Source organism: Perissodus microlepis, chromosome 12 (genome assembly GCF_051167445.1).
Source record: "Perissodus microlepis isolate ML-2025 ecotype Zambia chromosome 12, ASM5116744v1, whole genome shotgun sequence".
NCBI classification, from domain to species: domain Eukaryota; kingdom Metazoa; phylum Chordata; class Actinopteri; order Cichliformes; family Cichlidae; genus Perissodus; species Perissodus microlepis.
Genome location: NC_140472.1, coordinates 25,419,431 through 25,438,059, shown reverse-complemented (window position 1 = coordinate 25,438,059; position 18,629 = coordinate 25,419,431). Strand labels below are relative to the sequence as shown.

At 38.9% G+C, this 18,629-nt stretch overlaps 2 protein-coding genes across 5 annotated transcripts in view; both read left to right on the top strand.

Annotated features, from left to right (window-relative positions):
- msh3 (mutS homolog 3 (E. coli)) overlaps positions 1-7,261 on the top strand; it is a 59,801-nt gene extending 52,540 nt beyond the window's left edge. For 2 of the 3 annotated variants that reach the window (XM_084945348.1, XM_084945347.1), the window contains exons 22-24: positions 4,822-4,954; positions 5,102-5,270; positions 6,890-7,261. In XM_084945348.1, coding sequence (XP_084801474.1) covers positions 4,822-4,954; positions 5,102-5,270; positions 6,890-6,971 — 384 coding nt within the window. In that variant the 3' untranslated portion in view covers positions 6,972-7,261. Of the gene's footprint in view, positions 1-4,821; positions 4,955-5,101; positions 5,271-5,406; positions 5,522-6,889 lie in introns of all 3 variants that reach the window. The other variant, XR_014801780.1, reaches the window with a different exon arrangement.
- Positions 7,262-8,765: 1,504 nt separating this feature from the next.
- Positions 8,766-18,629, top strand: part of rasgrf2b (Ras protein-specific guanine nucleotide-releasing factor 2b) — a 42,419-nt gene continuing 32,555 nt past the window's right edge. The window contains exon 1 of one of the 2 annotated variants that reach the window (XM_084945509.1): positions 8,766-9,442. In XM_084945509.1, coding sequence (XP_084801635.1) covers positions 9,167-9,442 — 276 coding nt within the window. In that variant the 5' untranslated portion in view covers positions 8,766-9,166. The remainder of the gene's footprint in view (positions 9,443-18,629) is intronic. The other variant, XM_084945508.1, reaches the window with a different exon arrangement.

Here is an 18,629-nt window from a genome sequence, read left to right as displayed (position 1 = left end):
AGCTCCCAGGATTGACGGAGATTAAAGAATCACAGGATGGAGTGACGTGCCTTCACTTTGCTGAATATCTCTCCAGAGCCTAAAATGCCTAAATTTGGTATTTACAGTGAAAGGCAAAAAAAACCCAAAACTGAAGTGACTGAAAATGTGAATCCTTAAGACAAAGGGAAAAAAGTAAACAGACTAGGAGAGGGTGGTGGTGGGGGGTTTACACAATAGTTTGTATTGATTCAGCATACTGCAGGGTACAGAGGCACTTAAGTAATGCCAAGCCAAAGAACAGTTGATATTGATGCTCTGTTCTTTGTTTTTCAGCTACTGCTTTGGCTTAGTTGCAGTAACACAGTGTTACATAATTTAACATTTGTTGTAATACCTACCATTTGGTGCACAGTATGTATTACTTAATCTCTTTTCTTTTTCTTTTTGTCTTTCTATTATTTTTCCTCTTTTTTTTTTAGAAATGAAAAAAGTAAGTTAATGGATAAATATACTATTAAGTCAAAAGACAAAGAAAAACTTGATAGAACAAAATGCAGATGTTGGTAAATTAGTGCTGTTGTTGAAGTGGTTAAAAATGTCAGCACACAGACTGGTGAGTATGCCAGAAAAGAATTGCAGAGGCCTTAAAGGTCATCAAAAGTTCCAGTTCTTAAATTTCATCTGGTCTTATTGGCAGTTCCAAGTTTCCATTTTCTCCTCTAATATTTTGTCTTCGATCGCAGTGGTTGTCAGCCTAAACTGTGATCCATATGCGCATGTGATCTCATTTTTGTTATTCATTGTTTCCTATCAAAGTAATTTTCTGGTGACCCCTCATATTCATTTCATGACCCACTGGGAGCCTCGGTGTAAATACAGCTGATCTAATACATGGATTATCACAAATTCTGTAGACATTTAGGATTCCTACTGACTTAAGTGATTCCCTAAATAAGCTTCATTACCACATTTGTGATTTAACAATTCTGATGAAACTGAATACAAATCTTCACATCATGCTCAGAATAAATGCATCCTAAATTCTCCATCCAGGGAAATTACTTTGAGTCATGTCCAGAGATTGCAAAATTAATGATATTCTCAGCAGCCTCGGGTATACTCTGTTTCTCTCAGTTAGCAATATTAGCATGTTAAAAATGTAAACTCAAATATAGAAATGGCACCATCAATTGGGAGAGTTTAGAATCAAGACTGACACTCTAGGCAAGGGGATTTAACACACTAGAAATTCCACGTGGAGTGTATTTGATGGTTTGTGGCTCTTCTTGAGTCACTCATTTTTGCTCACTCTGATTGTTTTTGAATCCATTTTTATTTCACCAATATTTCAACTCCCTATCTATTAAAAAGGACTGATGCGTGAGGCTGTTACATCTGCTGGAAACTTATTTGGCATTGATGGAGGCAGGTTTAAGTGACTGTGTTTAGCCTTAGAATCAGGCGCATTGCTGGAGATGGACATAAATGTCTCATCTAATATGTTTCCATGCTGCACATTTGTTTTGTAGTCAAGTAATCACTGTACTTCCAGTACAGTGATTACTTGGTAGGTTTCCTCAGAACAGCTTTTTAACTTTTTTGCATGTTGCATTTTTTCATCTTTTCACACTGGGCAGAGAGAGAGGAAGGCTGCTCTCAAACAAAATAACTGTTTTCTAAGAAGCCAAGTGCAACATTATTCTTGCACAGTGATTAGTTGATTAGCTGTTTTGTGCTTAGTCCTTTAATGTAATAAAAATAGTCTGGTGATAGTGGGATGTCAAATTTCCTATAAGCTTATAATCTTCTGTATGGTTTGTAAGAGGCAGAGTTTTTGAATGGTAGTATTTAAGGTCAGCCCTAGTGGGGGGGAAAAAAGAAAAGCTTCACAGGCTTTGTAGTCTAGAAGTCTGGATGTTTACAAGTAGAGCTGCCTTAATAATCAGAGCTTTCCTCTGGACACCCGTTTCACAAGCCTTCACTTTCCTTTCAATATCTGCAGCCCATCTTAAAGTAATCGAATGGGTACCTTACACGTGCATTAGTCTTTAGGAGGCCCATTTTCATCACAGTGGGTATGAAAACGCTTATCTCTCTAGACTGACGATCTAGCATTAATTAATCAGTGGATACCATACTTAATGGTCTCTGTGCAAAAATAACTATTTTACCATTGTTTTATAGATGGAGCACATAAGATAAATTCCATAAACTGGAAACTGAACTCATTTTGAAACATGTCGATAAAGATTTCAAGATTCCTTTTGCCCTTTTAAGTCCAATTTCCCTCCTTTGTTGTGGTCATTTAATGTATCCAAGCTTCAATCAGATAAGATGAAGCTGACTCAGTCTGAGTTCCAATGTGCTCCCAAGCTTAAGGATAATGGTATGATGTGGCACTTTTACAGTCCTGCCACAGTGATAAACGTGTGTGAAAGGAGTGAAGAAGTGGGTGGTCTCCTTCGTAAGCAAAGGGTAATCTCTGTCCAACTCTCAGGAAAAAACGGTCCATGATGAATATAACATAACACGATTTCCCTAAATGCTACCACAACATAAAAATGATTGAATAATGAATCATTCTTGTTTTTTTCTGTACAGTCATTCTCCAGGTCAGGGCTGTTGTGATGGCTTTACCATACACACTGCTTTTCTGATTGCTTGCCTTTATGCCTCCACATGTGCTGGGTTTGGATTATTATTGGTGCTGGGAATAATGAGCCAAATCTAGGTGATGGCTTGGGTTTAGGAAATATTATTATTGGCAGCAGAGGAAGCATCACGTCATCCTAATCAGAACTCTTCATGTGGGCTGCAGGTGTGACAGAGATTGTTTAAGCTGTTGCAACATCAGAATTGGAAGTTAACTTTTGCACTTTCGAAGCTTCAGTAGATACTAGTTATGAGTGGACTGTCCCAGCAACAACACCTTGAATTGTTGGAGAATTTGTTCTGTTGATGTCATCAGGTAGCTGTGGTTTTACTGAGCTCAGTGCAGCATGCAATTTCCACAACACACAGAAAGCTTTTGCACCTTTATTTTATAGAGTTCATGCATACATTCTGTGCAAACCACAGTCAGATGTTTTTTTGTAATATATAGGCATTATGTAGAGCTTCTGAGTAGGTGTGAATGTGGTAGTTGCATTGTCAGTAAACAGTAACGTGCCAGACATGGCAGCTGGAGGCTCATATAATGTTATCACTGGATCGCCTGCGCTCACTTTTTTTGTTGTAGTTTACCTAGATGAAGAACATTTTCTGCAACAAAAGTGACAACCATTTCTGGGAGGCTGCAGAGCTTCAAGCGCAATGATGCCATCCCTACCTGCAGCTTGCTGTTTTTTACTGAATAGTTTCTCACACAGTGTACCAGTTGCTTTTGAAAATGGATGACCCTGTTTGTGCTTTTATCCTGATCGTCTGTGAAGGTTCTCAGTCATCCAGGTCATCGTAGTCAAAGGAGCTTGCAAAGAAAAGCGTCTGGACTTCTTTAAGTTTACTTGAAGACGTTTCACCTCTCATCCGAGAAGCTTCTTCAGTTCTAAGGTCAAATGGTGGAGAGTCCCAGATATAAACCTAGTGGGAGTATCCCCCCACAGAGGGACAAAAGGACCCCCTGATGATCTTCTAATCGCCTGAGCCAAGGTGTGAAACTGGGTGTGGGTCCCAATCAGCCAGAGTTTCGGGTGTGTTCATTGTGAAACCTGGCCCCACCTTATCATGCGAATTCCTGAGGTCAGATGGCCCAGGATGTGAGTGGGCGTTAAGGCGTCTGGGAAGGGATCTCAAAACTGGATTATAGATGGCAGAGAGTTGGTGTCGTAAACCCCCGCCTCTGTTCAAAGATGGTCGCTCACAGTGGACATAGATGGCTTCTTTCACTCCTCTTTCAAACCATCTGTCCTCTCTGTCCAAAATGTGAACATTGGCATCCTCAAAAGAGTGTCCTTTATCCTTAAGATGCAGATGGACTGCTGAGTCTTGTCCTGTGGAGGTGGCTCTTCTGTGTTGTGCCATGCGCTTGTGAAGTGGCTGTTTGGTCTCTCCAATGTAGAGGTCTGGGCATTCCTCGCTGCACTGTACAGCATACACCACATTGTTAAGTCTGTGTTTTGGCGTTTTGTCTTTCGGGTGAACCAGTTTTTGTCTGAGCGTGTTGCTGGGTCTGAAATGCACCGGGATGTCATGCTTGGAGAAAACTCTCCTAAGTTTTTCTGATACACCGGCTACATAGGGGATGACAATGTTCACATTTTGGACAGAGAGGACAGATGGTTTGAAAGAGGAGTGAAAGAAGCCATCTATGTCCACTGTGAGCGACCATCTTTGAACAGAGGCGGGGGTTTACGACACCAACTCTCTGCCATCTATAATCCAGTTTTGAGATCCCTTCCCAGACGCCTTAACGCCCACTCACATCCTGGGCCATCTGACCTCAGGAATTCGCATGATAAGGTGGGGCCAGGTTTCACAATGAACACACCCGAAACTCTGGCTGATTGGGACCCACACCCAGTTTCACACCTTGGCTCAGGCGATTAGAAGATCATCAGGGGGTCCTTTTGTCCCTCTGTGGGGGGATACTCCCACTAGGTTTATATCTGGGACTCTCCACCATTTGACCTTAGAACTGAAGAAGCTTCTCGAATGAGAGGTGAAACGTCTTCAAGTAAACTTAAAGAAGTCCAGACGCTTTTCTTTGCAAGCTCCTTTGACTTTTATCCTGATCCTTAACATTTTAAAGAATAAGTGTAGAAGACTGAAGAAGTTTCCAGAGGTGCCATGTACTCAATGTTTCTGGATGTTATTGCTTATCCATCTCACTCTCTCTCTTAGGTGAAAGCCCTAACCCTGTTTGTAACCCATTATCCTCCTCTGTGTGAGCTGGAACGGGTGTATCCTGAACATGTGTCTAACTACCACATGGCTTTCTTGCTCAATGAACCTGATATCTCTGCTGACACTGATGGTATGTACACCCTGTTTTCAGTGTTTTCATTAATTTTTGGTTTCCCTGTTGCTTCGAATGATTGGAATGATTTTAACATTGGTCATTTGCAAATGCTTGACACTTTAAGATTGTAATACATTACGTGTATATGATGTGCACTAACAGATGGAGAAGTTCAGCCAGAGTTCATTACCTTCTTATACCAGTTAACTGAAGGAGCTGCAGGGCGGAGCTATGGTCTGAACGTTGCCCGACTGGCTGACATCCCAGATCCTATACTGCACACTGCTGCTCACAAAGCCAGAGAGCTGGAGAAAGTGGTTGACGCTAGAAGGTACGCGTTCACATTTAACCATTTCGTAAAGGCATGATTCCACTTAAATTACACATTGAGATCAGTTTAATAGTATGAGGATCAATGTATGCTGTAGTTCTGGAGTAGATTCTAAAAGGATTCAATTTTTTTTCAGCTGAAAACCTACTTTAGAAATTAGCATGGAGAGTCAGAATGGACGCATCCCAACTTTAAAACAATGCAGTAACCTGAATTTGTTCAGCTGTCAGTGGGGTGGTGAAATCCAAGAGGTACAATTCATGTAACAGATATGTGTGTGAAGGTTTACAAGAGACCAAAAACTGTATTGACTTTTCTAATACTAACATGAACTGTGGAAATAAGCCTTTTGTTCCCAGATGATGTATACTTGTGGCACTATTTATGCCTGCTTTGATTTTTTTTTTCAAATGATTGGCACCCCTGTAGTGTTGCTAAATAACTGGGCTTTTTTCCCATGCAGGGGTAAAGTGAGACTGCCAAGTTGAATTATGGGAGTTTTAGAAACCAGTGTTTTTGGTGTCAGCTTTGTTAAGAACTAAAAGGCAGAAAACCTGAGCTTCTGCTGCTATTTTTTTAAGTAATTTTTTTTTATGTCCTCTAACTTTGTGTGAGTCTGATACTGTTTTGTTTGAGTATCCTGTAAGTCTTCCAATACATTACAAAATGCCCCAGTCCTGTGTTTTGGAGAGTTTTATGAAAAAATAGAGCCTGGAAGCTGAAAACTAGGGTTGAAATGTGTGCCATGAAATAATAAAACTCAAGGGAGCTCTACAGACATGAAACTGAATGTTTACTTCAGCTTCAACACTCAAATGAGGTAGATTTTATACTTGGGCTGCCACATCTCAATCAGAAAATGTACCAATATTCTTGGAAAATCAGTGCAGACTTTGTCCCCTTCATCAAGACAGGGAAACCTACAAGCAAATCCATGGCAGAATATATGCAGCCAGTGCATAAATTTGAAGAAACTGGAAAAAAAAAAGCCTTAGTCACAGTTTGTCATATGTCCAGTCCTATTTTCCACTGGATAATTTTATTGGACACTTTCAGAAAGGAAGTGAAAATACTGTGTTCCTTAATGCTTATGCAGAGAACTTTCTTTTAGGATCAAAATCAGAAAGGTTTAGCCTACAATCGAGTTAAAAAGTAGAAATATGACCAATTGCAAGTTTTTTTCTTTTTGTTTTTTGCAAGCAAATTATCAGAATATTGCACATTATTCCAAAAGCAGTCCTTCTGTCTCTGTAAATTTGTAAAACGCCACTATCCTCGCTGTGTAACAGACAGCCTGCTGGGAGCTGAGTGTTGCTTAGCTTTCTCCAAAGTAATTCTCACATTATGAAATATCACTCACACAACGCCTGTCAGAGTAATCCTCCCTATATGAAATGTTTGTCCTCTGTTTGAGCGAAGCCAAACAATGCACAATAATCACGCACAGAGGAGTTTGAGGTGCAGCTTGCAGGTTAGGAATATGGATTTTATTGTACACAGCTATGTGTGAGAGAACAGTGTGTTTAGACTGTAAGCATATTGGGCAGTGTGAAGACAGGCAATGTTGTACATGCAATACTGTGTGAAACATTTAAGTCTCTTTGTCTCTTTCTCTTTAGAAAGAATAAGAAACTTCTCTCAGATCTTTGGAGGATCTCCGACAGATCGTCCCTCATGAAATGGCTGCAGTCAAACTCTTGACATCACCGGAACATTATTCACACCATTGTATGAATAAAAAAGTCCCAATACCAGTGAACGGGAATACTTTGAGAAGAACAAAAGTACAAATATGCTGACCTGATGGAGTACGTGATGCTGCTCCTTTTCTAGTGTGTACGTGTGGATTTGTGGAAAAAAAAGGATTTTAACCATCTCAGGTTTTGACAGTCATCACATTTTCCACTGTAACTGTCATAATGTCAATAATGCCAACTGATCAAGATTGTAGTTATTTAATAATTATTAAAAATAAATTCAAACCTGCCTTACTTGCTGGTCTTTGACGCCCTGCTGATTTAGCATTTTTTAATTCCATTCGGTTTCTGTCCATATATGGCATCCACAAAACCAATTGTGCAACTTCGCTTATGATAGCAGGTTTAGTTTAGTTATGTTTATTCACAAATCAATCAAAGTTCAACTTCAAACCTGATTAATATTTTAAATAATAAGTATAAAATAATTTGTGAAATGTGTCTCCTTAAAAGCTACCCACAGTCCATCAAAGAGCTTATCAAACATCAGATAATACGCACCAAATATATGTGTGTGTGTATATATATATATATATATATATATATATATATATATATATATATATATATATATATATATATATGTATATATATATATATATATATATATATATATATATATATATATATATATATATATATGTATATATATATATATATGTATATATATATATATATATATATATATATATATATATATATACACACACACACACACATACAATATCCTATCCTAACATACACTGTAGGTTCATATCATAATGTATCACAGTGACACATGACAATAATAGCTATGCTTTCAATTTCCCACAAGGGAAATTATTGTCTTACAGCAGCAGGATAAAGAATAAAAATAGTACCGTCTACAATAAAAAACATAGTTAAAGTCAAAGTATTCAAGGCGCATAGCAAGGGCCTCTGTGATTTAAAAAAAAAAAAAACAAAATAAAAATGAAGTTAAGAATAAAAAGTAAGAGTGACATTGCAAAAGATTAGTGCAAATTGCATTAATACATAATATGTACGCTATGAATCTAAGAAACAGCTGCAAGAAGGTGTGTGTGTGTGTGTATGTATATATATATATATATATATATATATATATATATATATATATATATATATATATATATATATATATATATATATATACACTGTAGGTTTTGAAGGATCCTTGCCATATAGGGTTCAAAATCAAACATTTTATTAGCAACTGTCGTATTAAAGTCCGTTTAAAGACAGACAGATTGCTTTGAAGCTCATTCTAAATTTGTGGACCTCTAGAACAACCCCAAGTTACTCAGAGATTCAAGTTACACATGAGCTGTGTTAACAGTGTCTACTGTAGCCTAAAGCCTTCATCATCCCTCAGCCAAAGACAAGAAGCAAACTGCAGAACTTTGGTAACATTTTTCTCCGTTTCAAACTTGAGCTGACGCCGAGTTTATCACGCCCAGCAGCTCCCCCTGGAGCATCGAAAGGTTTTATCTATTTAAGATAAAAAATAAAAAAAAAACATGCATAGGAATAACCCGAAATATCTGTAAACTTAACTTGGATATAAAATGAATTCCCAAAACTACAAAACATTTGTTGTTGGAAAAAAGTACAGAAATAATTCACATTTGCTACACTGTAAGCTACATATTTAAAGACCTCACTCACTCTCAAAATCGACCAACTCGCTGTCGCTCCGCCTTTAATTCCGCCAACTCCAAGATCAGCGCGCATCACCAGAGAGAGAGCGAGAGAGATCTAGTGAGAGTGAGTGTGCGATAGAGAGAGAGTAAACCACTGCCAAAGCCGATTACAGTGTATCGGGACTGCGACTCTGTGTCCACTTAAGAGGGTTCTTCCCTCTGTGAGCGGCACGCCTTTCGCTTTCTCTCGCTTTTCATTTGTTTGATTCTAAAAGCGAAGGATGGATTTATTTGAGTGAATGCGGGACTCGGGCATCTTTACTATGAGTTCCTCTGCAGAAGCGCTTCCGTCAGCGGGGCAACTTTTCTATGCACCACGGCGCCGCTGAGCCGCCCGTCGCTCTGTGGCAAAGTTTCCACGCAAGCCCCGGGGAACATGGGCTCGCAGTGAACGCACCGGTTGTCGCACTTTCTTTTGTCTACACAACAGTACGACAACATGCAGAAGAGCGTCCGCTACAACGAAGGGCATGCGCTATTTTTGTCGGCGGTCGCGCGTAAAGAGGGGACTAAGCGCGGCTACCTGAGCAAGAAGACGGCGGAGAATAGCCGATGGCACGAGAAGTTCTTCGCCCTTCACCAGAATGTACTGTTCTACTTTGAGAACGAGCAAAGCGCGCGCCCTGCTGGGATTTACCTGTTGGAAGGATGCACCTGCGAGCGCGCGCCGGCTCCCAAGATGTCCACCACTGGGAAGGAGGCGCTAGAGAAGCAGGTGAGATTGAATGCCAACAGGGGAAGTCAAATCACCGAACCTTGCTGTGAATGAGCGCGTTCAAACGTCTTATGTCACCTGCCACAACTTTTAAAAACGCTGCATATCCCAATCCCACTGACGTCACTAACATCATAAACTGAGCCAGGCACTCAGTGTATAGTAGTGTGTCAAAAGAGAGGAAGATTACCAAAACCAGTCGTGATATTTTGTATTGACTTACTTGTGTCGAGTGTTACACATTCTTATATTAATGAGAATTACACGATCAAATCTTTTCCTCGCTTTATTACAGACGGCAATATATAAAGAGCAAAGAGATCATGCAGCCTCAGACTAAGGTGCCTGCAGCAGCTCATCCTCTCTGCTCGCTTCAAAAAGCCCTGCAGTGAGAAGAGCTCAGAGTGCATCCTCCCAGAGCAGGTCACCATTCCCTGATGTGCCATAGAGAGCAGGCTGGTGGGGGGCACAAAGCTTTCACACCTCATATCTTTGTCCACAAGTTTAAAAGTCAAGTACTTCTTGCTGTCTTTGACACTATAGCTGAAACAGCTTTCTGTCTCCGTGAGGTCATAAGCTGCCAGTTGCAAAGACAAAAACTGAATGAATCAAGTAATCCCATCAGTTTAAAGGATTTATTCCAACACATGGGTTATTTTTGTTTCCAAATATGAATTATGAAAACCACAAGACTGAAAGATGTATGTAGCTTCAACTCAAATTCATGTCAGTCTGACAGAGTCCAACAAAACAGTGCAGCAACAGGTTCTTTGTCTAAACAAGTTAATTTTTATTCTGTGTTCCACAGCAACTCAATAAACCTGTGTAATCTTAAGGATTAATAAACATTCATAACTGTGATGTAAATGGACTGATGGAGTACTCAAAGCGCTCTATACAACATACCACATTCACCCAATCACACCCATTCTCACAAGCACGTTCTCTATACTTAGTGCTTTCTAACTACATTCACACACATTCATACTCCGATGGATGCATCAGAGAGAAACTTGGGGTTAGTATCTTGCCCAAGGATACTTGGCATGCAGTCAGGAGGAGCCCGGGATCAAACCACCAACCTTCCGATCAGTAGGTGACCTGCTCTACCTCCTGGGCTACAGCCACCCCATGTAAAGTTTTATGTGTGTAACATAAAATGAACATATTCTATAAATCGTGTGTTCATTTTTTTTACTTCATTGCTGAACAAAACAACAGTGAAGCTGTCATTAGCTTCGCTGTTGTTTGGTTTCTAGGAAGGATTTAGACTTGTGTTGTCTGGGTCAAGCCTGGCCAATCACTTATTACCTGTTGCCCAGAAGCTGCAATTTGAACTGAACTATTGGTTTACTCTCAACCAGGCTGCTGTGTCCTACAAACATAAAGTCCATCTAAATTTGCAACTGAATTGCTGATCATTTGACCAAAGGTGTATTTAATCCCTGCACAACTGTTAGCCTACTGGAAACTTTGAATAGCTTTACTGTAACTTATTGAAACTCTTGTGTATATATATATATATATATATATATACATATACATATATATGTCATATATATTAATGTTTTAATAATAATAATAATAACAATCAAGTCATTACAAGCAGCAGGAACACAAGTGACCTAATTATTCAGCTGAACTGATAAATTGTAGCCCTATGACTATGTGGTGGGCGTACCCCACCTCTTGCCTTATGAAAGATGGGATAGGCTACAGCCCACTCCACCTTCTGCGAATTGGTTAAAAAGATGGACAGATGAGGATTAATTGGAAAATATAGACACGTTGGGTCCATATTTTGGCTGCAAAAGAGGTAAAATGAAAATCTACATTTCAGACTTCATGCTTGGAATGCAGCTGCAAATACCAGATGATCTGGATCTGTTTCAAAATGCAGCTAAATGACAGAGCAACAGCCCTCCTGTGACTGGCACTACAATTTCAAATAAACCTCTGCAAGTTAAAGTCAATTATTTCTATGCAACTTTAATTTGCAATACAGGACTCACTGCTGAATCCTTCAAGGCTGAAAAGGGTTAAGGTTTAATACATTTGCAGCAGGGAAATATTTTAGGGGGAAACTGTTGTGACAGAGCTCTTGGAAGTTGCCTCAGCATTGTTGCTCCGAGAGTTAGCACATCTTGTTGCTAGGAAACATTTGAATTAACATTTGAAAATGCATTTCATTGATAAAAATTAATTAATTAATTAATTTAAAAAATTGCCTGTTTTTTGTCATACACAGATTAATCTTAGGGCCATATCAATCAGTGAGTCAGTCTTATGGTGAAAAAGTTATAACACAAAAGACAGACTTACATTGGCTTTATGGAAGAAAAGGGAAGCAGAATAATTCCTGCTCCTGATTGCAGTTTTTAGCAAACCTCAGGGACTGTGTGCCAGCGTCATAGCCATAAAAATGGAGGGGGAGGGATACACTGGAGAGTGCTGACTTTTTACTCTGTGAGGAAGTATTAAATAGACAGTGAGTGGATGCAAATTTAATCACGTAAGAGGTAAGGAGAGGTCAAAAAAAGCCAACCAATAATAATCACTCAACGATATCCATCTCCACCTACTAATACAGTTGATTTGAATATACAGTGTGAAGAAAATTAATTCCAGATGTGTAGGAATAGAAGGATAGAGAGTAGGTCCAGCACTGCCGCTTTGAGTCTTTCTGCATATTAATATGTTGTTACTATTGATGATTAAATGAGAATAAGTCTTGCTTTTGTAAGAGCAAAATTACATGTTGTTCCAGCTGCTAATATTGGCATTGATGTAGGCATAAAACCTGTCTCTTTTGATGTTAGAAAGCTTGGCAAGTATTATGTTGTATTTAAACCTTTTTTCTTTTTAAACATTCCCACTGACTGTCTCACTCTCTCCCTGTCTGTCTCACTTTCATACTACAGCTGTGATGTTTAATTAGGGTTATTTTCAATCTGCCCTCAGCTGAAACCTCAACTGCTGCTAGTGTGTGACTGTTTAACTACATAGCTATGCACACAGGAGGAACCACATAACTCTGACATTTTGTCTGGCTCATGAGGCCGTGTGTGGGCTTTTGTGTTTCAGATGATCAACACTTCAGTAAAGGAGGATTTCCATGTTCAGTTTGATCCCGAGTTTTATCCCTTATGTAAGTGTTTAGTTCAGAAAGACAGAGAAAAGCCTTCCATATTGCCATTAGTTGCTCTTTCTCCTCACTGTTAGTCTGTGCAGTGGAGTGAATCTGCCAGAAACCTGCAGTATGACACCCCCACAGTGAGCCACAATAGAACCACACAAAGAACACACAACTCTCTCCCTTCTTTTCTCCCTGTTGTACTCCGATAGACACAAACCCTTCAAATAATTTGGAGAGCATTTACACCAGTCTGAATGGTTTCCACAGCGACTGTGAACCCGCTTTGCTTATGTGAATATGCATGCATGTGTGTAAAAGGCTGGTACAATCAGCTGTGTATAATTGTCAAACTCTCCCTCCCCCCTTCATTAAGCGGCCAGTTGTTTATTGATTTTAAAGTGAAGCACAATTCATTAGAGGCCATGAACCAGAACCAGATGACCATTAGTCACTGGTGGAGTCTCTCTTCAGCTTGTCACCCATATGTCAAACTTTGCTGAGCAGCTCATTGTGTTTGGTTCTGTAAAGGCCGTTGTAAAACCAAATAAGCTATAACCTTTGTGTTTGCACCAAGGTCTAATAAAAAAAATAGAGAGAACAGGAATGGTGATCAGGTGCAGGGACCGAAAGTTGTTAGAAGCTTTGAGAAGTTTCTTCAACAAAACTTGCCATAGTGGGAAAGTGAGACAGTCAGCGGCAATGTTTAAAAAAGATTATGCTGAATAAAAGTTTATAACAGAACATTTGTGGCAGTTTGTTTTTATTTATCATGTGGTCCCACATGTTTGTTCATCCTTGATTTGACTAAAAATGGTATTAGATAGGGCAGCGGTGGCAGCGTGGAGGTTAGCACAGCAAGACGGTCCTGAGTTTGAGTCCACGATCTGGCTTCACCCTCTGTGCAGAGTTTGCGTGTTCTCCCCATGTTTGCGTGGATTCTCTCTGTTTCTTTCTACTCCAGCTTCCTCCCACAATCCCAAGTCATACTACACTCAAACTACAATTTCCCTGCAGTTAGGCACTATTGGCTAGATTTGCCAGATGCGACAATAAGTGCCTGTAATTTACAACATTACCTTACATAACACTGAGTAAACCTAATGTGTGGCTTGATCGAGGTTTGAGAAACACTGGTTGAGATTGTGATGTGACTGACTCAGTGGATTGAGATCTGGTGACTGTGGAGAACATTTGTGCCATGTTCAGGAAACCAGTTTGAAATCATCTGAGATTTTTGGCATGGTGTGTTATCCTGCTGGAGGCAGCCATCAGAATATGAGTACACTGTGCCCAGCACTCAGATAGGCTGTGGCATTACCAATGCTCAGTTGGTTCTAAAGGGCCTAAAGTACGTGAAGAACATTCGTAAACGTTGACATTCTCGTGTTTAACTGTACAAAAACTGGGAAATCATGTTTACTGCTTGCTACATTTACACCTACATTTACACCACAGGGAAGATCCCATGAAATGGCACAGCGTTGAGAGAGAATCAAAACTGACTTAAATGAAAAGGTTTTTAAAATTTCATAAAATTGTACAATAGCTTGCTGTTAATATCTTTTGCCTGTGAAGGAATAAATAATTCTCTAATAATTCTCACTTTTTGATCAGGAATCATATAATATTGTGGCTTGTTGCACTGTGTTTTCTAACCTCACATGTTTTCTAAAACCACAACATTTTAAGAAATGTTACAATAAATTGTTTCCCTTTGCAGAGAGAACGAGACTTCTAAACATGAATATTTGTACAATTTGTGTTTGCAGCATAGTTCGTTTGCTTTGAAGGAGACATACTAATTGGACTACATTGGGATTGAATATTTCATAAGAATGGATGAGATGCATGGGAATGGTGCAATCATTTAATTGAGTACTGTTTGAGTTTAATACAGTGTGCATGTGTAGCTACAGTATATTCACAGATGGGTTTCCTTTTACAAAAGTGAAAAGGTGGGGCGACACACTAGAGTTGAAGTGTCAGTGCTGACTTCCTCATGTTCATGCATGTGTGTGTAATTAGTTCTCATTAGAAAGCTCCTCTAGCTCTAAGTCCCCCTCTCTGGGTCTTGTGTTTTCACTATTGCGCGCATTAATTGGAACCGATTCGTCCTGTACACCCTGAGTCTGATTTGCTTTTCTCTGCGGGCTGATTTTCATTTTGCTGTTAAGTTTTTTGCCAAGTGTTAGAGCCATTATGAACCTCATTAGTTTCAGAATTTAAAGCTGGCATCTAGCTTAAAATCTGTCTGTTGTGTTTGAAGTCTTGGTAACAATGGGAGCAGACCTTATGTACAATAAAACACTTATACTATAATAACTGTGAACAGTATCTGCTTTTAGCTAGTACTCTTACTTCTGTGGAAAATGTCTGAGTATGTCAAAAACTACAGATCTACAACCATCTGTAGGCTTTACAGGAAAAAAGAGAAAATATCCAATGAATGGCAGTTCTTGGGGAAAAATTGTTTGCTGATGTTACGGGTCAGAGGAGAATGGTCAGACTGCTTTGAGCCGAACGGCAGGTAACAGGTAACCGCTTGTTACAATCGCCGTAGAGAATCTCTGAAAGCCCAACACATGGAACCTTGAAGCAGATGAGATATAGCAGCAGAAAGCTACGCTGGGTACAATTCACACATAGGCTCTCCAAAATTAGACAATAGAAGCTTGGAAAAACAATAACTGGTCTGACGAGTCTTAATTTCTGCTCTAACATATAGATGGTAGTCTCAGAATTTGTTGTAAACGCAAAGAAAGGATATACTAGAGTTTCAGGCTGTTGTTGGTGTAATGGTCAGGAGGATATTTTTGGCGTACTTTGTGCCACTTAGTAGCAATTGATCACCTTTTAAACACAGCTGTCAACCTGAATATTGTTTCTCCCAATGTCGGTCCCTTTATGACAACAGTGTGCCCATCTTCTGTGCCATGCCACAAACATCAGACTATTCCAAAATAGTGTCTTGAACATGACTCAAATGATTCAGATTTAGATCATGGATGTGCAGGCGACAAATCTGCAGCAGCTGTGCGAGCCATTATGTCAAAATTGACCCAAACGTCTGAGAGATGTATTGTTTAACTTAGTTTTATTTTTATATAACATTGTATCAGCCAATTTTTGTTGTTTTTTCAAACTTAGTTTGAGTTCTGTAGCAAAGCATCTTACAAACAGCGTAGTTTCACTCACCTGGTAAATATTGCATTAAAATGTAATGTTTTTCTCCAAAATTAGATCATTAAAGGAAACAGGTGAGTACAAATATTAACACTCTGCTGTTTCTTACACTATACTGAGTACCTTTAATTTTACAGGGCTAATCCTGTTTATAAAATTTGTCAGGCACCATGCTGCTACATTTTTGGCAGGGTACAATAATATAAATTGTATTTCTCAGCCGATGTTGGGCTGATCATCATTCTCCTCAGATGGGCTTAGAATGTTTGTGGTTACTCCATAGGTTGTTGACGCTCTTGGAATTGAACCTCTGTATTCACAAGTGGTGTTATATCTGGAGCTGCTGCCATCTATTATACGCGATCCTTCTAGCTACAGGTATAGATATAGGAGATGTGTCTCTGACAAACTTTAGCATGAAGGAATACAACCGCCTGGTGCCTTCATATATGTTGTCTTTACTTATGAGGACTGGATTTTACAAGATCCTGTTAATTTTCTCAAGAAAAAAGTAAAACTGATCCACTGTCTGCTTGGAAGCCTCTGATGTTGCTCTCTGGGAATTACAGAGGAATCTCCAATTCAGTATCTCCTGCATTAAGGCAATAAAGTCACACAGTCACTATAACGCAACAAATGTGTAAGATGAGGCCAAAAGCCTGTTGATGCCTTCATATGAGGGATTTGCTTTTGCATGTTTAATTTGTGTGTATTTAACTAGTAGAGTAGGAGGATAGGAGTGAAAATAAACTGCGGAGGAGGGGAGCAATTTGATTAATCCCTTTTAAAAGAAATCTCAGATAGACAGGTAATCCCCAATCAGAGTTTTCTGGGGCAACAGTTATTAGTGTATTAGTATATATACAGTGGGTAGATATGTGTGAGAACAGTCTGGATATTTTATTTGTGTATGTGAGAGAGGAAAAGACTGCCCCACACTTTATTATACAAACTTCTTTGAAGGAAGTGAACAGCATGGAGGGCAATGAAAAAACAGCGGGATGTGGGATGTTGATTCAGTGATTGTCACATTAGCTGGTAGCCTACATCATTAGCTGAATTCGGTGGTTACATAAAGTACCGCTGCTGCCGCTGCTGCTGTCAGATTAATGTTTTGTGTCACGTTGCAATGACAAGTCTCCAGGAAGTGTATTAAAAAAAAAAGTTCATGTATTATATAGTAAATTAAAGCTTTTTGAAATTACAGAGTGGGGCTTACAAAAATATCGAAAGAAAGCCATTTCCACTGAAGTGAGAAAATGAAGCATGTCAAAACTAGCATTTTTTTTGTCATGTTGAGAGACATACTGTTTACTTTGATTGTGAAAGAAACGGAGAAAGAACTGAAAGGTTAAGTTTGAAGGTTGAAGAGAAACATCTTCTTCTCAGGCGTTAGGATGATGACATAAGGAAGCTAGGATCTGAGGGGAAACTGATAAGTTAGCGCTGCCCAAAATGACAAAATACAGACTTAAATGTAAATTAATGAATATTTATATAGTGCTTTTCTGTTCTAATTGAGCACTTAAAGTGCTTTTTTACCACAAAACCCATTAACACATTCACACAGTTTTACAAGCATTGTTATCTACACCTAAGTACTTTTTCTAAACTTTCACACACACTCCCTCCAATGAATGCACAGGGTTAGTGTTAGACTAAAACAAACTCCGACCCAACCAAGCAGCTTTCTGAAGTTCACTAATCTACTTGTAACATTTGTTTAGCCTCCTTTTCTATGCCAATAGCTTAATGATCTCAAGCAAAAGTGTACTTTGGATCTACTGATGAATAACAATAAAAATGTATTTAAAAAGTTTTCATTTTTAGAGGGATAGCTGTGCATGTAAACAACTTTACAGTTATAAGGTAAAGCAAATCTGAATTATTGAGTGTAGAAGGTTTCCATGACAATAGTAGTTGTTTTTTTCTCTCTTGTCCTTGGAGCATTTTATGAGCAGAAAATATTAATGCCCCGTGGTAGCACAACAGGAGAGAAATGAGAGGAATATAAAGAAGTGATATGAGTCTGATCCAGAAGATTAGTGGGGAAAAAAATAACCTTTTTTATCCTTCCAAAACTACTTCTCACAAATTATTTTTTATTGTTTAAGTAGCTGATTTGAATCTTGTAATAGCAAAATATATTCGGGCTCATGAAAAGTATGAATGAATGCTGATCATGTGATCAATGATATTTTGATAGACGATACCAGCAATGAAATATTACTTACCCTTAATTACCTTTGTTATGTGTTGTTCAAATTATTAAAAGGTTTTCAACATAACCTTTTAATTCACACACAGCCAATCACTTCTTGCTGTTGTGTTTGAGGGATTGTTTCCACCACGAGACCTGCCAACAACACGTGGTATGAGATTATATCTGTTTCACAGAATCACAGCATGTGCTTTTTTGTCCTTTAGTTTTCTTTTCTTCTGATCTTTGAAGATTGTACATATACACCCTCAAAAGCATATTAGAAAAAACGATTATAGATTACAAGAGTCTTGCATACACAACTCTGGTCTGCGTTCTTTTCCCCCTGTGATGGTAATTACCATGCAGTAAGACTCAACAGAGACAGATTATACTCTGTGCTGAAATTGCTTGTTAATAATTTTGTCTTTCTGCCATGTAATCAGTGTGTCTATAGAATGACGGACAAACACCTGCTTGTATTTTCAGATGTATCAGCTAAGTAGCACTTTTCAGCCAACCTTTGTTAGCGTTTTCCTTAAAAACTGTTCTCTCTCATTATCTACGTGTCAATCCCTTCTCTTTATTTCTCTCATGTCACAGACTCAGCTACATTTTCCTTTTTTTGTTGAATGCTTGTTCTGTTGCATCTGCGCTTGTAGCATTTT